This window comes from Pseudophryne corroboree, chromosome 8, assembly GCF_028390025.1.
Source record: "Pseudophryne corroboree isolate aPseCor3 chromosome 8, aPseCor3.hap2, whole genome shotgun sequence".
Classification (NCBI taxonomy): Eukaryota; Metazoa; Chordata; class Amphibia; order Anura; family Myobatrachidae; genus Pseudophryne; species Pseudophryne corroboree.
The window spans coordinates 262697639-262716624 of NC_086451.1; the positions used below are offsets into that span (position 1 = coordinate 262697639).

General features: G+C 48.0%; 1 protein-coding gene across 1 annotated transcript in view; it reads right to left on the reverse strand.

The window, feature by feature from the left end:
* Window positions 1-18986, reverse strand: part of MTMR8 (myotubularin related protein 8) — a 156730-nt gene that overhangs the window by 26966 nt on the left and 110778 nt on the right. Inside the window, exons 9-10 of the mRNA XM_063937216.1 lie at window positions 16003-16128; window positions 1162-1211 (exon numbers count right to left, since the gene is read on the reverse strand). Of these exons, the coding sequence (XP_063793286.1) occupies window positions 1162-1211; window positions 16003-16128 (176 nt within the window). The remainder of the gene's footprint in view (window positions 1-1161; window positions 1212-16002; window positions 16129-18986) is intronic.

Here is an 18986-nt window from a genome sequence, read left to right on the forward strand (position 1 = left end):
TGTCAGACCCTCCATTGAACACAAGGCCCTTAACCAAACTACACCAACGTACATCGCTTCGCTTATCTAAAAATACTGTATCTCCAAACTTGAACTCTTCACTCATGACAAGATCTACATCTCTCGACTATACTCATTCGCTCTCATTCATGAATGCAAGACTTTCTGCGGGCTGCATCCACTCTGTGGAATGCCCTCCCACACACAGTAATACCAGGTACACACGGTGCGATGCAGGAAGTGCCCGACATTGACTATGCGATGTGGCCGGAGCCCGGTACCACCGATATAGTCAACGTTGGGCTGCCTGCACAGTCTATTTTTTCTTGTGATGCCAATCCCGCGGGACCACACATCGCCATCACAAGGCGTTTCCACTTTTTTCTTCCGATATGGACTATATAGTCCATATTGGAAAAAATATTGCACCGTGTGTAGGCCCCCTAAGACTGGTTATGGTTTAACAGGTCAACAGTGAAAAGGCCAACCTTGTCTAGGTCTACACCAAATGGTCAAATGCACAATGTTGATACATATCCTCAGATATTTTCTCTTTCTTTACTTTCACATCCTCCTAACCCCTGGCAAACATTGCTGTATGACCATAACATACAGCCCACCAAGAACCTTTGCAATCTGGGGGACTATTATGCAATAGATAACACCTATCCTTGTGTATCAAAGCATATTTCCCTATAGTTTGTAAGCTTGCGAGCAGGGCCCTCCTACCTCTATGACTGTCTGTAATTACCCAGTTTTGTTCTATCGCTGTTGTTTCCAATTGTAAATCGCAACGGAATTTGCTGCACTAATGTGTGCATGGGCGACCTGTACTCCAACTGATGACAATGACATCACTATCAGTTTCTATGACCAGGCACATCAGGCGGTGGATTGTTAAGTGTGTATGCAAGGTCCTTTGTGCATAAACCTGACCAATCAGTAGATGCGTTGGCCAACTGTGTACCCAGCTTTACTCTTAAAAGAATAAATACATTAACTCTCAATACTGTTTTTTAGTAAGCTGTCAACACTCATTACTTTTTACACCAAGTCAGTTATTTACATATTGTACAAAATGAAGTTAATAAGAAGTACAATGAAAACAATAGTGTATGTCTAAAATATAAACGCATATAAAATATAAAAATCTTAATTTACCTTTGAGTGAATTTATGTCCCAGGCATACCCATTCTTTTTCAATTAGTACCTTTGAAAACAATTTTGAAAATATTATATATTTTTTAAAAAAAGTTGTCTTAATAAATGTAAAAGTACATTAATTAAAATAGTGTCTGACTGTCACAGTGGTCACTTACTGTTGAATCCTTTTCTCTTAAGCAGGCTGGGGGACACAGGACCATGGGATAGCAGGTTGGGGCTGGAGATGGCACTTAAACTAAACTAACATTAAATCCTAAACTCCTCCACACTGCAACCCCAGCATGCCAGTACTTCTTTTAAAAAGTCTGCTAAGTATCAGTAACCCAATGAAATGGTTAGAACAATAAGACAAACCAGTACGGAAAAGATGGTCAAGAACCAAAACCAAGCACAAAGGAGCGCGAGGGAGGGAATGCAGTGTCCTACCACCTGCTTAAGAAAAAAGGATTCAACAATAAGTGACCAAAAATTATATTTTCTCTGGCAGCAATGCAGGGGGAAACTGGACAATGGGACGTTCAACAGCTGTCCCCAGTGGAGGGAACGCTCAGGTTGCCGGACTACTTCCAAAGTAGGCGTTGCCGGAAGCAAAAACATGAAAACGGTAAATACAAGCAAATGTGTGGACAGAGGACCAGGTAGCTGCATGACAGACCTGTTCCTCAGAAGCCCCGTGTTACACCGCCCAGGAGGTTGCCACCACCCTAGTGGAATGTGCTGATACCCCGTCTGGTGCCGGTCATAACGCACAAGAGTAGACCAAGGTGATCCAAAGTGTGAGCATCTGCTTAGTGTCCAGTCAACTGCATATATGTGTGCTCTAAAGCACAAGCAGAGTCAGATCGTTTCGGGAAGTCGCTGAAGGAAAAAAAAAAAGACAATTTCCAGGTTTAAGTGTAAAACAGAAACATTTGCCTGGAACGTAGGAACAGTACAGAGAAACCCTCTATCGACACGGAACTCAAGAAAAGGCATCTTGCCAGACAAAGCCCCCAACTCAGAACATGCAGAGTTGAGGCAAGAGCCATAAGGAAGACCATATTCCATGTAACTAACCAAAGATCCGCTGCATTTAAAAGCTCAAATGGAGCCTGTCTGAAAGGCGATAGGACCAAATTAAGAAATAAAATGACAGGGCCAAAATTTGTACTTCCAAAGAACGAAGCATTAAGCTGGCCTCCAAACCCACCTGAAGGAAACACAAGAAATATGAGAGAAGCGAAACTTGGAGTTGCTGATAAATGATTATTGATGAATGCTTCCCCATTCACTCCACAAGATGTAGAGTACCCATACATTGTGGAAAGTGTATGACAAAACTGGCTTCTGGCCGTGCAGCATAGTACGGACTACCGAGAGAGAAAAACCCTCTAGCTTTGAAAAGCTCGGTTTTAAAAGCCAGGATGTTAAAGCAGACTGTGAAAGGGCCTTGTGTAGAAACGGACCATAGTGCAGAAGGTCCGGTTGAAGTGAAGGATGCCACCTGTGACCTACCGACATTTAGAGAATGTCAACATACTACAACTGGCACTGCCAGTCTGGAGCCACTAGGATAACCTGCAGCCCTTCAAAACGTGCCCTACTCCAAGAGGCACCTAAAGAAGACTGGCATTATGGGGTTGCAGGGGGGGGGGGGGAGAAGGATATGATTTAAAGTTACAGCTCAGTTTAAGTGCCATCTCCAGCCTCAACCTGCAATCTCATTGTCCAGTGTCCTCCAGCCTTGCCGACAGAGAAAACCTAAACTAATAGGCTATATATCATTTTCCTGCCCAAGGTCCAGACCACTGCATCCACCTGTAATGTCTAGGTATTCAGGGATTAGAAACAATGAAAAAGAAACTGGAGGTTTAGCTGTAAGGCAATAAGATCCACTATGAAGCTCCCAGTGATAAATGACCTGCTCGAAGACTTCCAGATACAGAAACCAACCTGTTGGGACCAGTTCTGCTGGCAAATGACTGAGCACCAGGACGTTGATCAGACTGTGTTTACAACAAACCTTCCCAAGCCCTAACCGCTGGATAAGGAAAGAGGCATCCAGCCACCACATCAGAAAGTAAGCGAAAGGTGCCACTCATGCAGGAGTTTGTATTATTAAACTCATTAGACACATAACCAGAAGTACTGTACAGCTAGAAAAGACACATTCAACAGTATTACTAAAGTTAGCACTACAAAAATGTTTATTTAAAATGTGCAGACTGACCCAGTGTTAAAATAAAGTGGTCAAGTTTTTGGCTGCTACCTGCAAAAAGAAAACTTTAAACTATCACTTACATCTTGCAGTGCAACACATCATTGGTCTTGTGACAAATATACACCCGTTAGCTGGATACTGACTGTAAAAGTGTGGCGGTTACGAACCAGCAAAAACAGAGAAAGAAAACAAAATGCTTCTGAGGGCTCCTTCACAGTGTACAATGCTCAAGGTGCAGCACAAACATCTTCTTTGGTAGAAATATTGGCGCACGGCAGTGCCAAAATGGTGGTGCTTGCTGCAGAGTAGACATATGCTATAGCCAAGTTTTCCCCAGTCCTCCTTTCCACACACAGTTAATGTAAATATCCCTCCTTTTACTATAACCTATCCTTCCTCCACCTGGTACCACCACAATGAGTATTCTACCAGCTCCAGTCCCACACTCTCCTGCCAATCTTAAACATGTGATAATGCTCTCACAATACAGTAAATAAGGAACATGAGTTGGTGGAAAGGCATTCTATCATCAAGGGTCGGACTTGATCGTCAGATGTCTGAAAATACCTAACAAAACCCATCCCCTGCTCCAGACTTGCTCGCACCTGGGGTGTGATCCAGGTAGTTTAATGCACAGAGGAGTTACCATTCCCCATGGTCTATTAGAGGCAATGTTACAGAGAGGATTGTACTCCTGTGACATCTTGTATGCTGCGAATGTCCAAAGCACCTTCGGCATGGTTTAAATACATTTCAGTAATAAACATCTTGCCTTAAGACTGTGCCTCTGCTTGTATTCTGTAATTACTGCATTCTCTGTATCTTCAGGTTTGAGCCCAGTGGCTCCAAGCTCAAGCCCTCTGCCAGCTACCCAGAACAGACTGGTCTATAACCAGTGGGAATTAGTAGCCACAAACCAAGATGTGCTCCAGCAGCGTGTCCACACATTCCCAGAAGTAGGTGGTTCAATGCAGGGGTCCAGGAGTAGCGGTTCAAGGTGCCAGTGGTGGTGGTGTAATAGAGTTATCCTCCCACAGCACAGTAGTAGGTGTCAGTGACTGGCTGTTACTACTGATAGAGAGACAGAATCCCAAGGAGTGCTGTAGTAAGCCTACTCAAGTTACTCAAGGATGAGTAACCACTTCTATTGTATCTGCAGCCAAAAAATAAGATTTTACTTACCGATAAATCTATTTCTCATAGTCCGTAGTGGATGCTGGGGACTCCTTCAGGACCATGGGGATTAGCGGCTCCGCAGGAGACAGGGCACAAAAAGTAAGCTTTTAGGATCACATGGTGTGTACTGGCTCCTCCCCCTATGACCCTCCTCCAAGCCTCAGTTAGGTACTGTGCCCGGACGAGCGTACACAATAAGGAAGGATCTTGAATCCCGGGTAAGACTCATACCAGCCACACCAATCACACCGTACAACCTGTGATTTGAACCCAGTTAACAGTATGATAACAACGAAGGAGCCTCTGAAAAGATGGCCCACAACAATAATAACCCGATTTTTGTAACAATAATTATGTACAAGTAATGCAGACAATCCGCACTTGGGATGGGCGCCCAGCATCCACTACGGACTATGAGAAATAGATTTATCGGTAAGTAAAATCTTATTTTCTCTAACGTCCTAGTGGATGCTGGGGACTCCTTCAGGACCATGGGGATTATACCAAAGCTCCCAAACGGGCGGGAGAGTGCGGATGACTCTGCAGCACCGAATGAGAGAACTCCAGGTCCTCCTCAGCCAGGGTATCAAATTTGTAGAATTTTACAAACGTGTTCCCGCCTGACCACGTAGCTGCTCGGCAAAGTTGTAAAGCCGAGACCCCTCGGGCAGCCGCCCAAGATGAGCCCACCTTCCTTGTGGAATGGGCATTTACAGATTTTGGCTGTGGCAGGCCTGCCACAGAATGTGCAAGTTGAATTGTACTACAAATCCAACGAGCAATAGTCTGCTTAGAAGCAGGAGCACCCAGCTTTTTGGGTGCATACAATATAAACAGCAAGTCAGACTTTCTGACTCCAGCCGTCCTGGAATTATATATATATATATATATATATATATATATATATATATATATTTTCAGGGCCCTGACAACGTCTAGCAACTTGGAGGCCTCCAAGTCCCTAGTAGCCGCAGGCACCACAATAGGTTGTTTCAGGTGAAACGCTGACACCACCTTAGGAAGAAACTGGGGACGAGTCCCAGTTCTGCCCCGTCCGAATGGAAAATCAAATATGGGCTTTTGTAAGACAAAGCCGCCAATTTTGACAATCGCCTGGCCGAGGCCAGGGCCAACAGCATGGTCACTTTCCATGTGAGATATTTCAAATCCACAGATTTGAGCGGTTCAAACCAATATGATTTGAGGAATCCCAACACTACTTTGAGATCCCACGGTGCCACTGGAGGCACAAAAGGGGCTGTATATGCAATACTCCCTTGACAAATGTCTGGACTTCAGGAACTGAAGCCAATTCTTTCTGGAAGAAAATCTACAGGGCCGAAACTTGAACCTTAATGGACCCCAATTTGAGGCTCATAGACACTCCTGTTTTCAGGAAGTGCAGAAATCGACCTAGTTGAAATTTCTTCGTGGGGCCTTCCTGGCCTCACCCACGCAACATATTTTCACCACATGTGGTGATAACGTTGTGCGGTCACCTCCTTCCTGGCTTTGACCAAGGTAGGTATGACCTCTTCCGGAATGCCTTTTCCCTTAGAATCCGGCGTTCAACCGCCATGCCGTCAAACGCAGCCGCGGTAAGTCTTGGAACAGACATGGTACTTGCTGAAGCAAGTCCCTTCTTAGCTCCTGAGGCCATTAGTCCTCTATGAGCATCTCTTGAAGTTCCGAGTACCAAGTCCCTCTTGGCCAATCCGGAGCCACGAGTATAGTTCTTACTCCTCTACGTCTTATAATTCTCAATACCTTGGTTATGAGAAGCAGAGGAGGGAACACATACACCGACTGTTACACCCACGGTGTTACCAGGACATCCACAGCTATCGCCTGAAGGTCTCGTGACCTGGCGCAATACCTGTCCCGTTTTTTGTTCGGGCGGGACGCCATCATGTCCACCTTTGGTCTTTCCCAACGGTTCACAATCATGCGGAAAACTTCCCTATGAAGTTCCCACTCTCCCGGGTGGAGGTCGTGCCTGCTGAGGAAGTCTGCTTCCCAGTCGTCCACTCCCGGAATGAACACTGCTGACAGTGCTATCACATGATTTTCCGCCTAAATCCTTGCAGTTTTGCCACTGCCCTCCTGCTTCTTGTGCCGCCCTTTCTGTTTACGTGGGCGACTGCCGTGATGTTATCCCACTGGATCAATACCGGCTGACCTTGAAGCAGAGGTCTTGCTAAGTTTAGAGCATTATAAATTTGCTCTTAGCTCCAGTATATTTATGTGGAGAGAATTCTCCAGACTTGATCACACTCATTGGAAATTTTTTCCCTGTGTGACTGCTCCCCAGCCTCTCAGGCTGGCCTCCGTGGTCACCAGCATCCAATCCTGAATGCCGAATCTACGGCCCTCTAGAAGATGAGCACTCTGTAATCACCACAGGAGAGACACCCTTGTCCTTGGATATAGGGTTATCCGCTGATGCATCTGAAGATGCGATCCGGACCATTTGTCCAGCAGATCCCACTGAAGAGTTCTTGCGTGAAATCTGCCGAATGGAATCGCTTCGTAATAAGCCACCATTTTTACCAGGACTCTTGTGCAATGATGCACTGACACTTTTCCTGGTTTTAGGAGGATCCCGATTAGCTCGGATAACTCCCTGGCTTTCTCCTCTGGGAGAAACACCTTTTTCTGGACTGTGTCCAGAATCATCCCTAGGACCAGCAGACGTGTCGTCGGAACAACTGCGGTTTTGGAATATTTAGAATCCACCCGTGTTGTCGTAGAACTACTTGAGATAGTGCTACTCCGACCTCCAACTGTTCTCTGGACCTTGTTCTTATCAGGAGATCGTCCATTTTCTTTGAAGACGAATCCTCATTTCGGTCATTACCTTGGTAAGGACGCGGGGTGCCTTGGACAATCCAACGGCATCGTCTGAAACTGATAGTGACAGTTCTGTACCACGAACCTGAGATACCCTTGGTGAGAAAGGCAAATTTTGGGACATGGAGGTAAGCATCCCTGATGTCCCGGGACACCATATAGTCCCCTTCTTCCCGGTTCGCTATCACTGCTCTGAGTGACTCCATCTGGATTTGAACCTTTGTAAGTGTTCAAATATTTCAGATTTAGAATAGGTCTCACCTAGCCTTCTGGCTTCAGTACCACAATATAGTGTGGAATAATACCCCTTTCCCTGTTGTAGGAGGGGTAATTTTATTATCACCTGCTGGGAATACAGCTTGTGAATTGTTTTCAATACTGCCTCCCTGTCGGAGGGAGACATTGGTACAGCAGACTACAGGAACCTGCGAGGGTGAAACGTCTCGACATTCCAATCTGTACCCCTTGGATACTACTTGTAGGATCCAGGGGTCCTGTACGGTCCTAGCGTCATGCTGAGAACTTGGTAGAAGCGGTGGAGGGCTTCTGTTCTTGGGAATGGGCTGCCTGCTGCAGTCTTCTTCCCTTTCCTCTATCCCTGGGCAGATATGACTCTTATAGGGACGAAAGGACTGAGGCTGAAAAGACGGTGTCTTTTTGTGCAGAGATGTGACTTAGGGTAAAAACCGGTGGATTTTCCAGCAGTTGCCGTGGCCACCAGGTCCCATGGACCGACCCCAAATAACTCCTCCCCTTTATACGGCCATACATCTTTGTGCCATTTGGAATCTGCATCACCTGACCACTGTCGTGTCCATAAACATCTTCTTGCAGATATGGACATCGCATTTACTCTTGATGCCAGAGTGCAAATATCCCTCTGCGCATCTCGCATATATAGAAATGCATCCTTTAAATGCTCTATAGTCAATAAAATACTGTCCCTGTCAAGGGTATCAATATTTTTAGTCAGGGAATCCGACCAAGCCACCTCAGCTCTGCACATCCAGGCTGAGGCGATCGCTGGTCGCAGTATAACACCAGCATGTGTGTGTATACTTTTTAGGATATTTTCCAGCCTCCTATCAGCTGGCTCCTTAAGTACGGCCCTATCTGTAGATGGTACCGCCACTTGTTCTGATAAGCATGTGAGCGCCTTATCCACCCTAAGGGGTGTTTCCCAACGCGCCCTAACTTCTGGCGGGAAAGGGTATACCGCCAATAATTTTCTATCGGGGGAAACCCACGCATCATCACACACTTCATTTAATTTATCTGATTCAGGAAAAACTACTGGTAGTTTTTTCACATCCCACATAATACCCTTTTTTGTGGTACTTGTAGTATCAGAAATATGTAACACCTCCTTCATTGCCCTTAACGTGTGGCCCTAAAGGAAAATACGTTTGTTTCTTCACCGTCGACACTGAAATCAGTGTCCGTGTCTGGGTCTGTGTCGACCGACTGAGGTAAATGGGCGTTTTACAGCCCCTGACGGTGTTTGAGACGCCTGGACAGGTACTAATTTGATCGCCGGCCGTCTCATGTCGTCAACCGGCTTGCAACGTGTTGACATTATCACGTAATTCCATAAATAAGCCATCCATTCCGGTGTCGACTCCCTAGAGAGTGACATCACCATTACAGGCAATTTGCTCCGCCTCCTCACCAACATTTTCCTCATACATGTCGACACACACGTACAGACATACAGCACACACATAGGGAATGCTCTGATAGAGGACAGGACCCACTAGCCCTTTGGGGAGACAGAGGGAGAGTTTGCCAGCACACACCAAAACGCTATAATTATACAGGGACAACCTTTATATAAGTGTTCCTCCCTTATAGCATTTAATATATATTCATATCGCCAAATCAGTGCCCCCCCTCTCTGTTTTAACCCTGTTTCTGTAGTGCAGTGCAGGGGAGAGCATGGGAGCCTTCCCACCAGCATTTCTGTGAGGGAAAATGGCGCTGTGTGCTGAGGAGAATAGGCCCCGCCCCCTTTTCGGCGGGCTTCTTCTCCGGAGTTTGTGATATCTGTCAGGGGTTAAATACATCCATATAGCCTCAAGGGCTATATGTGATGTATTTTTCGCCATACAGGTATTATACATTGCTGCCCAGGGCGCCCCCCCCCCGCGCCCTGCACCCTCCGTGACCGCTGTGTGAAGTGTGCTGACAACAATGGCGCACAGCTGCAGTGCTGTGCGCTACCTGATGAAGACTGAAAGTCTTCTGCCGCCTGGTTCCGGACCTCTTCAATCTTCAGCATCTGCAAGGGGGGTCGGCGGCGCGGCTCCGGGACGAACCCCAGGGCGAGACCTGTGTTCCGACTCCCTCTGGAGCTAATGGTGTCCAGTAGCCTAAGAAGCCAATCCATCCTGCACGCAGGTGAGTTCACTTCTCTCCCCTAAGTCCCTCGTAGCAGTGAGCCTGTTGCCAGCAGGACTCACTGAAAATAAAGAACCTAAAAACTTTTTCTAAGCAACTCTTTAAGAGAGCCACCTAGATTGCACCCTGCTCGGACGGGCACAAAAACCTAACTGAGGCTTGGAGGAGGGTCATAGGGGGAGGAGCCAGTACACACCATGTGATCCTAAAAGCTTACTTTTTGTGCCCTGTCTCCTGCGGAGCCGCTAATCCCCATGGTCCTGAAGGAGTCCCCAGCATCCACTAGGACGTTAGAGAAAATAAGAATTTACTTACCGATAATTCTATTTCTCATAGTCCGTAGTGGATGCTGGGGACTCCGTAAGGACCATGGGGAATAGCGGCTCCGCAGGAGACAGGGCACATCTAAAGAAAGCTTTAGGACTATCTGGTGTGCACTGGCTCCTCCCCCTATGACCCTCCTCCAAGCCTCAGTTAGGATACTGTGCCCGGACGAGCGTACACAATAAGGAAGGATTTTGAATCCCGGGTAAGACTCATACCAGCCACACCAATCACACCGTATAACCTGTGATCTAAACCCAGTTAACAGCATGATAACAGAGGAGCCTCTGAAAGATGGCTCACAACAATAATAACCCGATTTTTGTAACAATAACTATGTACAAGTATTGCAGACAATCCGCACTTGGGATGGGCGCCCAGCATCCACTACGGACTATGAGAAATAGAATTATCGGTAAGTAAATTCTTATTTTCTCTAACGTCCTAAGTGGATGCTGGGGACTCCGTAAGGACCATGGGGATTATACCAAAGCTCCCAAACGGGCGGGAGAGTGCGGATGACTCTGCAGCACCGAATGAGAGAACTCCAGGTCCTCCTCAGCCAGGATATCAATTTTGTAGAATTTTACAAACGTATTTGCTCCTGACCAAGTAGCTGCTCGGCAAAGTTGTAAAGCCGAGACCCCTCGGGCAGCCGCCCAAGATGAGCCCACCTTCCTTGTGGAGTGGGCATTTACAGATTTTTGGCTGTGGCAGGCCTGCCACAGAATGTGCAAGCTGAATTGTACTACAAATCCAACGAGCAATAGTCTGCTTAGAAGCAGGAGCACCCAGCTTGTTGGGTGCATACAGGATAAACAGCGAGTCAGATTTCCTGACTCCAGCCGTCCTGGAAACATATATTTTCAGGGCACTGACAACGTCTAGCAACTTGGAGGCCTCCAAGTCCCTAGTAGCCGCAGGCACCACCAATAGGTTGGTTCAGGTGAAACGCTGAAACCACCTTGGGGAGAAACTGAGGACGAGTCCTCAATTCCGCCCTGTCCGAATGGAAAATCAGATAAGGGCTTTTTCAGGATAAAGCCGCCAATTCTGACACGCGCCTGGCCCAGGCCAGGGCCAACAGCATGACCACTTTTCATGTGAGATATTTTAACTCCACAGATTTAAGTGGTTCAAACCAATGTGACTTTTGGAACCCAAAACTACATTGAGAACCCAAAGTGCCACTGGAGGCACAAAAGGAGGCTGTATATGCAGTACCCCTTTTACAAACGTCTGAACTTCAGGGACTGAAGCTAGTTCTTTTTTGGAAGAAAATTGACAGGGCCGAAATTTGAACCTTAATGGACCCCAATTTCAGGCCCATAGACACTCCTGTTTGCAGGAAATGTAGGAATCGACCCAGTTGAATTTCCTCCGTCGGGCCTTACTGGCCTCGCACCACGCAACATATTTTCGCCAATTGCGGTGATAATGTTTTTGCGGTTACATCCTTCCTGGCTTTGATCAGGATAGGGATGACTTCATCCGGAATGCCTTTTTTCTTTCAGGATCCGGCGTTCAACCGCCATGCCGTCAAACGCAGCCGCGGTAAGTCTTGGAACAGACAGGGTCCTTGCTGGAGCAGGTCCCTTCTTAGAGGTAGAGGCCACGGATCTTCCGTGAGCATCTCTTGAAGTTCCGGTTACCAAGTTCTTCTTGGCCAATCCGGAACCACGAATATAGAGCTTACTCCTCTCCATCTTATCAATCTCAGTACCTTGGGTATGAGAGGCAGAGGAGGGAACACATACCCTGACTGGTACACCCACGGTGTTACCAGAGCGTCTACAGCTTATTGCCTGAGGGTCCCTGGACCTGGCGCAATACCTGTCGAGTTTTTAATCATGTGGAAGACTTCTGGGTGAAGTCCCCACTCTCCCGGGTGGAGGTCGTGCTGAGGAAGTCTGCTTCCCAGTTGTCCACTCCCGGAATGAATACTGCTGACAGTGCTATCACATGATTTTCCGCCCAGCGAAGAATCCTTGCAGCTTCTGCCATTGCCCTCCTGCTTCTTGTGCCACCCTGTCTGTTTACGTGGGTGACTGCCGTGATGTTGTCCGACTGGATCAACACCGGCTGACCTTGAAGCAGAGGTCTTGCTAAGCTTAGAGCATTGTAAATGTCCCTTAGCTTCAGGATATTTATGTGAAGTGATGTCTCCAGGCTTGACCATAAGCCCTGGATATTCCTTCCCTGTGTGACTGCTCCCCAGCCTCGCAGGCTGGCATCCGTGGTCACCAGGACCCAGTCCTGAATGCCTAATCTGCGGCCCTCTAGAAGATGAGCACTCTGCAACCACCACAGGAGGGACACCCTTGTCCTTGGTGACAGGGTTATCCGCTGATGCATCTGAAGATGCGACCCGGACCATTTGTCCAGCAGGTCCCACTGGTGCGTGGAATCTGTCGAATGGGATTGCTTCGTAGGAAGCCACCATTTTACCCAGAACCCTTGTGCATTGATGCACTGAGACTTGGCTCGGTTTTAGGAGGTTCCTGACTAGCTCGGATAACTCCCTGGCTTTCTCCTCCGGGAGAAACACCTTTTTCTGGACTGTGTCCAGGATCATCCCTAGGAACAGAAGACACGTCGTCGGAACCAGGTGCGATTTTGGAATATTGAGAATCCAATCGTGCTGCCGCAACACTACCTGAGATAGTGCTATACCGACCTCCAACTGTTCCCTGGATCTTACCCTTATCAGGGAATTGTCCAAGTAAGGGATAACTAAAATTCACTTCCTTCGAAGGAATATCATCATTTCGGCCATTACCTTGGTAAAGACCCGGGGTGCCGTGGACCATCCATACGGCAGCGTCTGAACTGATAGTGACAGTTCTGTACCATAAACCTGAGGTACCCTTGGTGAGAAGGGTAAATTTTGACATGAAGGTAAGCATCCTTGATGTCCCGAGACATCATGTAGTCCCCTTCTTCCAGGTTCGCAATCACTGCTCTGAGTGACTCAATCTTGAATTTGAACCTCCGTATGTAAGTGTTCAAAGATTTTAGATTTAGAATCGGTCTCACCGAGCCGTCCGGCTTCGGTACCACAACAGTGTGGAATAATACCCCGTTCCCTGTTGCAGGAGGGGTATCTTGATTATCACCTGCTGGGAATACAGCTTGTGAATGGCTTCCAAAACTGTCTCCCTGTCAGAAGGAGACATCGGTAAAGCCGACTTTAGGAAACGGCGAGGGGGAGACGTCTCGAATTCTAATTTGTACCCCTGAGATATCACCTGAAGGATCCAGGGGTCTACTTGCGAGTGAGCCCACTGCGCGCTGAAATTCATTGAGACGGGCCCCCCACCGTGCCTGATTCTGCTTGTAAAGCCCCAGCGTATACTGAGGGCTTGGCAGAGGCGGGAGAGGGTTTCTGTTCCTGGGAACTGGCTGATTTCTGCAGCCTTTTTCCTCTCCCTCTGTCACGGGGCAGAAATGAGGAACCTTGTCCACGAAAAGACTGCGCCTGATAATACGGCGTCTTCTCATGTTGAGAGGCGACCTGGGGTACAAACGTGGAATTCCCAGCTGTTGCCGTGCCCACCAGGTCTGAAAGAACGACCCCAAATAACTCCTCCCCTTAACAAAGCAATACTTCCAAATGCCGTTTGGAATACGCATCACCTGACCACTGACGTGTCCATAACCCTCTACTGGTAGAAATGGACAACGCGCTTAGACTTGATGCCAGTCGGCAAATATTCCGCTGTGCATCACGCATATATAGAAATGCATCTTTTAAATGCTCTATAGGCAAAAATATACTGTCCCTATCTAGGGTATCAATATTTTCAGTCAGGGAATCCGACCACGCCAACCCAGCACTGCACATCCAGGCTGAGGCGATTGCTGGTCGCAGTATAACACCAATATGTGTGTAAATACCTTTTAGGATACCCTCCTGCTTTCTATCAGCAGGATCCTTAAGGGCGGCCATCTCAGGCGAAGGTAGAGCCCTTACAAGCGTGTGAGCGCTTTATCCACCCTAGGGGGTGTTTCCCAACGCACCCTAACCTCTGGCGGGAAAGGATATAATGCCAATAACATTTTAGAAATTATCAGTTGTTATCGGGGGAAACCCACGCATCATCACACACCTCATTTAATTTCTCAGATTCAGGAAAACTACAGGTAGTTTTTCCTCACCGAACATAATACCCCTTTTTTGGTGGTACTCGTATTATCAGAAATGTGTAAAACATTTTTCATTGCCTCAATCATGTAACGTGTGGCCCTACTGGAAGTCACATTCGTCTCTTCACCATCGACACTGGAGTCAGTATCCGTGTCGGCGTCTATATCTGCCATCTGAGGTAACGGGCGCTTTAGAGCCCCTGACGGCCTATGAGACGTCTGGACAGGCACAAGCTGAGTAGCCGGCTGTCTCATGTCAACCACTGTCTTTTATACAGAGCGGACACTGTCACGTAATTCCTTCCAACAGTTCATCCACTCAGGTGTCGACCCCCTAGGGGGTGACATCACTATTACAGGCAATCTGCTCCGTCTCCACATAATTTTTCTCCTCATACATGTCGACACAAAAGTACCGACATACAGCACACACACAGGGAATGCTCTGATAGAGGACAGGACCCCACTAGCCCTTTGGGGAGACAGAGGGAGAGCTTGCCAGCACACACCAGAGCGCTATATATATATACAGGGATAACCTTATATAAGTGTTTTTCCCCTTATAGCTGCTGTATAGTTAATACTGCGCCTAATTAGTGCCCCCCTCTCTTTTTAACCCTTTCTGTAGTGTAGTGACTGCAGGGGAGAGCCAGGGAGCTTCCCTCCAACGGAGCTGTGAGGGAAAATGGCGCCAGTGTGCTGAGGAGATAGGCTCCGCCCCTTTTTCGCAGACTTTTCTCCTGCTTTTTTATGGATTCTGGCAGGGGTTAAATGCATCCATATAGCCCAGGAGCTATATGTGATGCATTTTTTGCCATCCAAGGTGTTTTTATTGCGTCTCAGGGCGCCCCCCCCCAGCGCCCTGCACCCTCAGTGACCGGAGTGTGAAGTGTGCTGAGAGCAATGGCGCACAGCTGCAGTGCTGTGCGCTACCTTGTTGAAGACAGGACGTCTTCTGCCGCCGATTTTCCGGACCTCTTCTGCCTTCTGGCTCTGTAAGGGGGCCGGCGGCGCGGCTCTGGGGTCCATCCAAGCTGGGCCTGTGATCGTCCCTCTGGAGCTAATGTCCAGTAGCCTAAGAAGCCCAATCCACTCTGCACGCAGGTGAGTTCGCTTCTTCTCCCCTTAGTCCCTCGATGCAGTGAGCCTGTTGCCAGCAGGTCTCACTGAAAATAAAGAACCTAAAAACTTTTTCTAAGCAACTCTTTAAGAGAGCCACCTAGATTGCACCCTGCTCGGACGGACACAAAAACCTAACTGAGGCTTGGAGGAGGGTCATAGGGGGAGGAGCCAGTACACACCATGTGATCCTAAAAGCTTACTTTTTGTGCCCTGTCTCCTGCGGAGCCGCTAATCCCCATGGTCCTGAAGGAGTCCCCAGCATCCAAGCTCAGGAGAGCCCCTAGTGTGCACCCTTCTCGTTCGGGCACAGAGATCTAACTGAGGCTTGGAGGAGGGTCATAGGGGGAGGAGCCAGTGCACACCAGATAGTCCTAAAGCTTTCTTTAGATGTGCCCAGTCTCCTGCAGAGCCGCTATTCCCCATGGTCCTTACGGAGTCCCCAGCATCCACTTAGGACGTTAGAGAAATATACGATTACTTGGCATAGCGAGGTCATCCGGTTACATCTACCTTTACAGATCTATACATTTTTTAAGTTAAACATTTAAAAGATTTAAAAAGTCTTTAAACTTTAGGGTGGGGGGAGGGGAAGTTAATTTGGGATTATGCAGCCCAGACTTACCATGAAGCCTTTAATAGTTCTGTAAAACGGATCAAGGAGAATGCCAGCCAGAGAGCACACTTGTGCTGTGCGGTCCCATCCATCGGAGCAGTGCACCAGCACACTTGCATTATCATCTCTCACTGCCTGCCAGAAACAAAGTGGACCTGTGAACAATTGCACACTAGACTTTGCCTGACACTTTCATTTGCTATAAGGCAAAATGCTTTTGAATTATAAAAAATAAGATTTTACTTACCGGTAAATCTATTTCTCGTAGTCCGTAGTGGATGTGGGGACTCCGTAAGGGCCATGGGGAATAGACGGGCTCCGCAGGAGACATGGGCACTTTAAGAAAGAATTTAGATTCTGGTGTGCTCTGGCTCCTCCCTCTATGTCCCTCCTCCAGACCTCAGTTAGAGAAACTGTGCTCGGAAGAGCTGACAGTACAAGGAAAGGATTTTGGGAATCCAGGGTAAGACTCATACCAGCCACACCGTATAACTTGTGATAACTTTACCCAGTTAACAGTATGAACAATCACAGAGCATCAGAAACTCTGATGCAACTATAACATAACCCTTATTTAAGCAATAACTATATAAAAGCATTGCAGAAGAAGTCCGCACTTGGGACGGGTGCCCAGCATCCACTACGGACTACGAGAAATAGATTTACCGGTAAGTAAAATCTTATTTTCTCTAACGTCCTAGTGGATGCTGGGGACTCCGTAAGGACCATGGGGATTATACCAAAGCTCCCAAACGGGCGGGAGAGTGTGGATGACTCTGCAGCACCGAATAAGCAAACACAAGGTCCTCCTCAGCCAGGGTATCAAAACTTGTAGAACTTTGCAAAGGTATTTGAACCTGACCAAGTAGCCGCTCGGCAAAGCTGTAATGCCGAGACCCCTCGGGCAGCCGCCCAAGAAGAGCCCACCGTCCTTGTGGAATGGGCCTTAACGGATTCAGGCAGCGGCAACCCAGCCGCAGAATGAGCCTGCTGAATCGTGTTACAGATCCAGCGAGCAATAGTTTGCTTTGAAGCAGGCGCCCCAAGCTTGTTGGAAGCATACAGGATAAACAAAGATTCTGTTTTCCTGACCTTAGCCGTTCTGGCTACATAAACCTTCAAAGCCCCGACTACAACCAGTGACTCGGAATCCTCCAAGTCAGTAGTAGCCACAGGCACCACAATAGGTTGGTTTATATGAAAGGATGAAACCACTTTCGGCAGAAATTGTGGGCGGGTCCGCAATTCTGCTCTATCCGCATGGAAAACCAGATAAGGGCTTTTATGTGACAAAGCCGCCAATTCTGACACACGCCTAGCCGAAGCCAAGGCTAATAGCATGACCACCTTCCACGTGAGATATTTTACTTCCATCGTTTTGAGTGGTTCAAACCAGTGTGATTTCAGGAAACTCAACAACACGTTAAGATCCCAAGGTGCCACTGGAAGCACAAAAGGAGGCTGAATATGCAGCACTCACTTTACAAACGTCTGAACTTCAGGCAGAGAAGCCAGTTCTTTTTGAAAGAAAATGGATAAGGCCGAAATCTGAACCTTAATGGAACCCAATTTAAGGCCCAAAGTCACTCCCGACTGTAGGAAGTGAAGGAAAAGGCCCAGCTGGAATTCCTCCGTAGGGGCATTCCTGGCCTCACACCAAGCCACATATTTTCGCCATATACAGTGATAATGTTGAGCCGTCATATCCTTCCTAGCCTCTGTCACGTCCTTCCTAGCCATTATCAGCGTAGGAATGACCTCATCCGGAATGCCTTTTTCTGCTAGGATCCGGCGTTCAACCGCCATGCCGTCAAACGCAGCCGCGGTAAGTCTTGGAACAGACAGGGCCCCTGTTGCACAAGTCCTGTCCTAGAGGCAGAGGCCACGGGTCCTCTGTGAGCATTTCTTGCAGATCTGGATACCAAGTCCTTCTTGGCCAATCCGGAACAATGAGTATTGTTCTCACTCCTCTTTTCCTTATGATTCTCAGCACCTTAGGTATGAGAGGAAGAGGAGGAAATACATAGACAGACGGGAACACCCACGGTGTCACCAGTGCGTCCACAGCTATCGCCTGAGGGTCTCTTGACCTGGCGCAATATCTCTGCAGCTTTTTGTTGAGGCGGGATGCCATCATGTCCACCTGTGGCAGTTCCCACCGACTTGCAATCTGCGTGAAGACTTCTCGATGAAGTCCCCACTCTCCCGGGTGGAGGTCGTGCCTGCTGAGGAAGTCTGCTTCCCAGTTGTCCACTCCCGGAATGAACACTGCTGATAGTGCGCTTATGTGATTCTCCGCCCAGCGAAGAATTCTGGTGGCTTCTACCATCGCCACCCTGCTCCTTGTGCCGACTTGGCGGTTTACATGAGCCACTGCGGTGATGTTGTCTGACTGAATCAGAACCGGTTGGTCGCGAAGCAGGGACTCCGCTTGACGTAGGGCGTTGTATATGGCCCTAAGTTCCAGGATGTTGTTGTTAAGGCAAGTCTCCTGACTTGACCACAGCCCTTGGAAATTTCTTCCCTGTGTGACTGCCCCCCACCCTCGGAGGCTTGCATCCGTGGTCACCAGGACCCAGTCCTGAATGCCGAATCTGCGACCTTCGAGAAGGTGAGCACTCTGCAGCCACCACAGGAGAGACACCCTGGCCCTGTGGGATAGGGTGATTAACCGATGCATCTGAAGATGTGATCCGGACCACTTGTCCAGTAAGTCCCATTGGAAGGTCCTCGCATGGAACCTGCCGAAGGGAATGGCCTCGTATGATGCCACCGTCCTTCCCAGGACTCGAGTGCAGTGATGCACTGACACCTGTTTTGGTTTTAATAGATTCCTGACCAGTGTCACGAGCTCCTGAGCTCTCTCTATCGGGAGATAAACCCTTTTCTGGTCTGTGTCTAGGATCATGCCTAGTAGAGGCAGATGAGCTGTAGGAACCAACTGCGACTTTGGAATATATAGAATCCAGCCGTGTTGCCGTTACACTTCCAGA